General features: G+C 52.1%; 1 protein-coding gene across 2 annotated transcripts in view; it reads left to right on the top strand.

The window, feature by feature from the left end:
• The first annotated feature begins 6 nt into the window (after nucleotides 1-6).
• Nucleotides 7-7,828, top strand: part of LOC102368074 (zinc finger protein 777-like) — a 14,751-nt gene continuing 6,929 nt past the window's right edge. The window contains exons 1-4 of one of the 2 annotated variants that reach the window (XM_025216561.1): nucleotides 7-19; nucleotides 3,611-4,012; nucleotides 6,243-6,369; nucleotides 7,597-7,710. In XM_025216561.1, coding sequence (XP_025072346.1) covers nucleotides 3,626-4,012; nucleotides 6,243-6,369; nucleotides 7,597-7,710 — 628 coding nt within the window. In that variant the 5' untranslated portion in view covers nucleotides 7-19; nucleotides 3,611-3,625. Of the gene's footprint in view, nucleotides 20-2,793; nucleotides 4,013-6,242; nucleotides 6,370-7,596; nucleotides 7,711-7,828 lie in introns of those variants that run through there. The other variant, XM_025216560.1, reaches the window with a different exon arrangement.

Here is a 7,828-nt window from a genome sequence, read left to right as displayed (position 1 = left end):
GGGCCGGGCCGGGCCGCAGGTAGGAGCGGGCACGGGCACGGGCACGGGCCCGGGGCGCGCGTGTGCGTGTGCGTGTGCTTCCAGGTGTGCGTGCGCTTCCACGGGTGCATGCATGCACGCGTCCAAGGGTGCACATCCGTGGGTATGCATGGGTGCACATGTGGGTGTGCATGTGTATATGTGTGCGTGCTTCTGTTGGTGTGCAACATGTGTGCGTGGGGGGGGGTGTATGTGTGCTTCCATGGGCGAGGGTGTACACTTCCACGTGTGTGTGCCTGCGTGTGTGCTGCCATGTATTCTTGCATGGGGGGGGTGTGCGTGCGCATGGGGGGGGGAAAGTGTCTGCACGTGCTTCTGTTGGTGTGCACATATGTGTGCGTGGGTGTTTCCATGTGTGCGTGCATGGGGGGCTGTATGTGCACGCTTCCATGTATGTGTACGTGGGGGGGAGTGTGTATATATGAGTGCTTCTGTGTGTGTTCTTGAGTGCTTCCATGTGTGCATGCATGTGTGTGTGTGGGTGCGTCCACATGTGCACATGGGTGTGGATGGGTGTATGCATTTGTGTGCAGGCGTGGGTGTGCACGTGCATCTTGCATGTGTGGGTGTGCGTACATGTGTACAGGTACATATATGCATGCATTGGGTGCACCTGCATGCACATGTGCACGTGCACGTGCATGGGTGTGCGTGGTTGGGAGCAGTACGAGGGCGCTGGGGAAGACCTGGACCCATCTCGTCCCCCAAAGGACCCAGCGGGCAGAGCCCTGGGAGGCCGCCCCCAGCCCCCCGCCCCGGCCAGAGCCGCCCCCCGAGTCAGGACCTTCCTGCTGGTCTCCAGCCCCGTTCCCTGGCTCCAGTTCAGCCCGTGCCCCGAGTCCTGCCCCACAGGGAACATCCCGTCTCCATCCTCTCGGCCATCGCCCTTCAGGTGTTTGCAGACCGTGCACAGTCAGATCCCCGCTCCGTCCTCTCCTCTCCTCTCCTCTCCTCTCCAGGCTGGATAACCCCAGCTCCTTCCTCCATGCAGGACGTGGCACGGAGGTTAATTCGGGGCCCTTTTCCTAGTTTATTCCAGTTCTGCTGGGCTGCATTAGGCCTGCAGACATCAGGTTTTGAAGCGCTATATACCTTTTTGGGTTTCCTCCGGGAGCTCGATGCTTAGCCTGTTGTTGTCCCGAGTCCGGACGCCAGGCAGCGGTACCCCAGGCTGGCACGGATACCTACCAACTAGACCGTAAGCGGTCATAGGCATCTGTAAATTCAGTCCGTCAGTGGCTTCCTCCAGCTGCGCTCGTGTGAGTTTAAACGAAAAGATTAAACATGTCACAAGTCCAGCAGGAGCGGCTGGAGATTGCAAGGGGAAAAAATGAACCTCCAGAAAGTATTGGTTCGTTGAACTTAGGGGAAAGTTCGGTACCAAATCACCGTGTCCAGCCCCGCCCCGCCGTGTGGAAAGAGAACTGAGTTGCAAATGCAGTGCTCCATATGTTATTTTAAAGGTTTTTAATTTAATTTTAATTTTTTTTTTAAGTGAAAATCCTGCTTCCAACAAGGGGACAAATACTGAGAGGTGCCAGGAACTTGCCACTGCCATTCAGGGCACGATTTGACTCCTAAGATTATCCTTTTTGGCGTTAGGTGGACAATCTTTGGACAACCAGAGGATTTTGATGTTTGCTCCCAAAAGCGGTCTGTGTTGTTCTGTACCTAGAGTAGGGATTTGGTGACTACTCGGCGTTCCTTGCAAGTTATGGGATGTTAGATGCAAAATTCAACATGTGCCTTTAGCTAACTGAATGCTGTCGGTGCGATGTAAGGTGGTGTGTGGAAAAGTGGCTTGCTTTACAGTGGATTTGCTTCTTAACAGAAAGGAAGTGAACAGAAATTACCTTCTGGGGTGGCTATAGCCTCTCATTCTCTAGGGCACCTATTAGAAGTATAAGATGCGTCTACACATGCATTAATGTGCTTTAATTTATGCACATTAAATCTAGTACTGGGGCATGTCTACATGTTCATTAATGCGCTTTAGGTAATGTGCATTAAATCTCTTACCTCCATTGTGAAGTACTAGAAAAAGGCACATTAGCTTATTCTAATGTGCATTAGCTATAGAGCAGAGGTTTTTTTGTGACGCTTTAATGCACATTAAAATAGGTTAATGCACATTAAAGCGCACGTGTAGGTGCGCCCTCCATTGTGAGGTACTAAGAAAATGTGCATAAGCGTGTCTTAATTTGCATTAACTAAAGAGCACGGGGTGCCTATACATGTGCATTGAGGCTGCTCCGACCCACTGTAATTACAACCCTTCAGAGCAGACTTGATTGATCGAATAAGTACCACGCTCCAGCAGACTCCAGTGTCACGTGTATCAGTGTCCCTGCGCTGGAAAATGGTGGCAGGGGCGCTTTATCCGAAGTTCGTTTGACAAGCTTTAGTTAAAGCACCCCCGCCACCATTTTTCAGCGTAGGGACACTGATAAGCATGATGCTCCGGGTGCTTTAATTAGAGCAGATCTCAGAGCTGCTCTAATTAAAGTGCCCACTCGGCTCCTGGAGCACACGTATAAATGCCCATGGTTTTTAAGCGACACATAATGTACATTAGTCTTTCAATGTGCATTGACTAAATAGCATGGATTTTCAGTGATGCTTTAATGTGCATTAATATAGGCTGATACGCATTAAAGTGCACATGGAGACTAAGTGATGCTAGGAGCAGACATTTCGTCTGAGTGCTCAGTTTTACTGAGGCTTCAGCTCTGATTCTGTCAGGGAGAACGGGCTAATTTTTGCTCTTATTTGTGCAGGTGTAATCCCAAAAAACTGCTGGTTTCTATAGAGTTACTCTGCATGTATACTGCAGCGACTGCACGTAGAAGTTATCTGGTAGCTGAAGCACTTGGAGCTCTCGGGCATCTGATGGACGGCGTTGTAACAACGTCAGGGTTTGAGGCAGAGAATTCTTGTTTTGCACGACTTCGAATATAGCCCCAAATTACACTTTTCCGTTCATTGAGATGCTTGGGTCCTGGAGCCGGGAAATGCTCTCGGTGTGACACTGGTGGCTGACTCGCTCTGCAGACAGGTTGCCAGCCGTGGCAATCAGCACCGTTAGAAACCAGCATGCATTGAATATCCCGAAATAAAAACTTAAGTCGGTGCTGTTCTCGGTGCCTGAGGACGCGGAGGCGGGGAGCAAAGCAGAGGCACCAACACAGCAATAAGGAAAGGAAAATCGAAACAGCTTAAATAAGCAATTCTGGAAGCAGCGAATGCAGAGAGCTAGCTCAAGGGCCTGGCTCTCTCTCTGGGCTGCCGGCGCCACCATGCCGCCCGCAGAGTTTGCCAGGGGTGGGCGTAACGGAGGCTCGGGCTCGGCGCCTTGCTCTGGCTGGTCCCCAAACCTCAAACCAGTGCCAGCTAAACGCGTTTCAGCTGTAAGTCAGTCTTGTCATAAAAGCCTGACCCAGCGTGTAGGATCGCCCCTGCCATGTGCCGCTATGCAAGCCAGTGCCCCCACACAGGAAGTGTCTGCGCTCTTTATCTTTGCCACGTGGGAACGTGACCGCAGCTTTATCTCGGTTTCTGTGCTTGCTCGCAGGCTCCGCCGTGGGAAATGGACTCCCGGCACCCACCCCCTCTGCGACCATCTTTCCTCCCCGACCCGACGTCTGCAAGAGAGATGAAGGCGAATGCTGCCGAGCTTTCCCTTTGGACCGTCATAGCGGCGATTCAAGGGGTGGAAAAGAAGGTGGATTCTCATGCCGCTCGGTTGCTGAACCTGGAGCGCCGGACGGTGACCACTGAAAAGAAATATTTTGACTGCGAGAAAACAGTCGTGGATTTTGGGAACCAAATGGAAAGCAAGTTGGCGGCGCTGGGCACCCTGATCCAGGAGTACGGGTCGTTGCAGCGGCGCCTGGAGAACATGGAGAACCTGCTCAAGAACAGGAACTTCTGGATCCTGCGCCTGCCCCCGGGAGCGAAGGGGGAAATGCCCAAGGTAAGCGCTATGTTTGTCCAGGCCATTCACAAAGAAATGACTCCAGCCCTGGGCGTGGGAAAGGGTGCTGCCAGGCACCCACCCGGTGCCTTGTAAATGTAAAGCAAAGCGATCTGTGCATCGGCATTAGCAGATCCAACAGAAAATAACGTACGATTCACACAGGAAGATTCACATTTACACGTCTCGCTGTAATCACACTGCTCACCGTGATCGGGAGCTGCAGTGAGGCTGTTTACATATCTAGCTAGACCCATAGAAAATTCAGGTTGAAGGGAGCTCAGGAGGTCACGTCTCATCCAAGCCCTGCTCCAAGCAGGACCAGCCCCACCTACATCATCCCAGCCAAGGCTGTGTCTAGCCGGGTCTTAAACCCCTCCAGGGATGGAGAGTCCGCTGCCATGCCCCGTGTTCAAGTGTCTTTCTGTCCAAACTTGCAGCAGCAGCCTATCAACAGAGGCAGGTTTCTGGGGATGTCCAGTGTGAAACGGTCACGGTGCTTTCGACGGGAAATTTGAACACTGAGGTTTCGTCCTTAGAAAAGTCTTGCGCTTGATGCAGTCGTACAAAAACCGAACGCAGTTTGGCTGGCAAATGCCGTGCTCCTTTTCCTCCACTGCTCTAGTGCATAAGAGTGCCTAGCGTGACCATTTTACAAGACCGATTGAACCAAAAAGCCACCAGATCTGTGGACTTGACAAACTGCTTGATTTTTTTTTACCCCGTTTGTCAATTCTGCAGCAGTAGCCTTTGGTATGTGAGGCTTGTGCAGACTGAATGGCTTTAGAGGTGAGTTGATTGTGGCCCAGCAAGTAGGTCCTGTGCAGTGTGGGCTCTTCTTGGTATAAAGAATTTGGAAACTTTACTGAATGTATAAATTAAAGAAGTGTAGGCCTTGAAGGGACTTCAAGAGATCATCTAGGCCACACCTCTCTGTTGAGGCAGGATCGAGTATGCACTGCCCATCTCCCCTTCCCCAAGGCAGTTGTCCAACTGTTCTTGAAAATCTCCATCGATACGAACTCCACAAGCTCCCTGGGCCACCAGCTCCAGTGCTGAGCCATCCTCACAGCTAGACCAAAGCAAGCTAATTGCTTCTCATCCTAACCCTGGCAAACGTGGAGCATCACAAATCATCCCCCTTTTGAGCACAACCTTTCACCTATCGGAAGATCATTATTATCTCCCACCACAGTCTCTGCTTTTCTGGGTCCTTCAAACACCAGAGGCCATGGTCTCCTAAACCTCTTATTCTTTTTGATGCCATCCTCTGAGCTCTCTGCAGTTTGTCTACATCAGTCCTAACATGCGGTGCCCAAAGCTGGATCTAGCTCAGTGTTTCCCAGCCGGCGTGCCGCGGCACAAAAGTGTGCCGTCAGAAATGAACAGGTGTGCCGCAGAATGTTGCCATGGCAACGAGCTGCAATAGGTATGAGGGTGGGGAATGCCGTAACAGGTGTGCCGCGAAAAATTTTTATGAATGTAAGTGTGCCTTGGGCTGGAAGAGGTTGGGAAACACTGATTTAGCTGAGACCTGCCCCTGAGTTGACATCCCTGTCGATACAGCCCAGGATGCTGTTTGCTTTTTTTCTGCAAGCGGAGCGCACCGTTGGCTCGTATTCAGCTTCCGGGCTAACGTAGCCCCCAGGGCCTTCCCCGCAGCACTGCTGCCCAGCCAGTCATTCCCCAGTCTGTATTTGTTCATGCAGTTATTCTTTCCCAAGTGCAGGACTTTGCACTGTCCTTGTTGCATCTCATCTGGTTGCTTGTGGACCATTTCTGCAGTCTGTCCAGGTCATTCTGGATCCCAGCCATCCCTCCAGAGCGTCTGCGACTCCACCCAACTTGGTGCAGATTTGCTAAGCATGCACTCAGTCCCGTTGCCTGCATCCATGAGCAGTCTCACTGATGTCAGCAACCCATTTCTGATTTAAAACACTGTGAGTGAGGGTAGTCGTAGTCTGGAGCTCGCAAGGGCTCTCCCAGGAATGATCGTAAGGGGATGAAGCTCTCCTCCAGCTGGTTCGGCGTCATTCTTCTGGTTTGTTACACCGTTCATGTCAGTCCTGAATGCTAGGTCTGCTCGGGTTGTTCCTGCTTGTTTCCTTGCAGTACTGACACACGTCGGAGCCCATAACAGATGCATCAGTTTTCAGGAGAGACGCGTCTGTCCTCTGCTGTCTCTCATCCCTTATGCCAAGGTGCTGGGCTCTGACCTCTGTGCTTGCAGGTCCCGACGGGTTTTGAAAACGGTGCGGCTTACTTCTCTGAGCAGGAGTGGAAGAACTTAGACGAATGCCAGAAAGAGCTTTACAAGAACGTGATGAAGGGCAACTTCGACTCCCTGGTCTCTCTGGGTAAGGCTTGCTCTTCACTCATTCATTCAACACTCGGGGTTCTCGGGGTGCTGCCGGCTGAGGGCATCCGTCCACCACGTGGGTTTGCTGTGCCAGCGGAAGACCCCGTTCCCCCCACAACACACCTCTTCTTGCAGGGACGTTATGACTGAGGTTGGCCGAGAGAGCAAAATCAGGCATTGCGCACGGCATGGTCCTGGCTCGGCACTGCTGTCGGGGAGGCAGCTGTTACGGTGGCTCAACACATCCTTTGTGGCTCCTAGGAGCAGCGTGGCAGGAAAGCAGCATGGGGAGTGAGTGCAGGGAACAGCAGACGTTGCTTCCACGTACGCTCTCAGGAAGCTGCCCAGACGTAGGCGCTCCTACCAGCCACTGGGAAATACCAAAGCACCTGCCTAGCGAGAGCGTGACGTGGTAGCACGTGCAGTGTAGTACGCAAGCCCCTTTGTCTCCGGAAACAGTGACGTGGAGAGGCTAGAGCAGCACAACAGGCCATCTTAGACCTTTGTGTTGAGCTAGAATCCTTTCCATTCACTGTCTAGGTACTTTAGTCGGCTTTTAGCTGTGCTGACTTAAAGTTTGGGGATTTGAAGGCTAGGTTAGCATCAGTGAGGCTAAGGGAAGTAACGTAAAAGGAACTGAGTCACAGACGAAGAGAAACTTCTTGGAAGACTAGCCAGTCTTAGGACAGCTAATCTCGATAAAGGGATCGGGTCAGCGCGTGCTGTCTTGACTAACAGAATGACGTACAGGCATCTTGTTACTGTACTTGTCGACGTTTCTATCAAGTCGTGTCAGCCTTTGTCTGAGAAGCGGGATAAAAAGGGGCTCAGTACTCTGAGACGGGCTCCTCCAGCTTCCTTTGCTGAGGGTCCCGTCTGCAGACGTCGTGAGGATCCAGCACCTCTTAGGACTTAGTCTGTGCGTCTGGGTAAGATCTCCCTAGCAGGCAGGTTAGCAAGTCATCAGAGTTTAAGATGTAGGGATTATAAGTAGTAAGACGGCTCATTTCTGCTTGGATCATAAAAGTATGTCTAGGGCTATTCTTTATTTGCTAGCAGTTGTCCTCATCGGAAATTCAAATAAAATGTGCTGAGGTGTTCACTCCATTGAAGCACTCATTGCATGAGAACAGGTGCTCTCAAAAGAGACCCGCAGACCCCCAGGTCTCCTAGGAGTCAACACCCGCGTGCTAGAGGGAGCGTTGATATCTTTGTCTGCCCGCAGACTACGCAATCTCCAAACCTGACCTCCTCTCCCGGATTGAACGCGGGGAAGCGCCTTGTCCTAGGGACGCGGGGGACTCGGAGGAGCGAGAGATCCCTGCAGAGCCCAGCACAGGTAGGAGGGAGGCAAAGAGTGCATCCTGGGGCTTTCCTGTATCGTTGCACCCAGGCAGTTGGCGAGCTGCTCTAGAGGCAGCTTCTCACGTGGCTCTGAAGAGTGCAGAGAAGCGGCC

This window comes from Alligator sinensis, unplaced genomic scaffold (assembly GCF_000455745.1).
Source record: "Alligator sinensis unplaced genomic scaffold, ASM45574v1 scaffold524_1, whole genome shotgun sequence".
Lineage (NCBI taxonomy): Eukaryota > Metazoa > Chordata > Crocodylia > Alligatoridae > Alligator > Alligator sinensis.
This window is presented reverse-complemented; position numbering and strand designations above follow the sequence as displayed.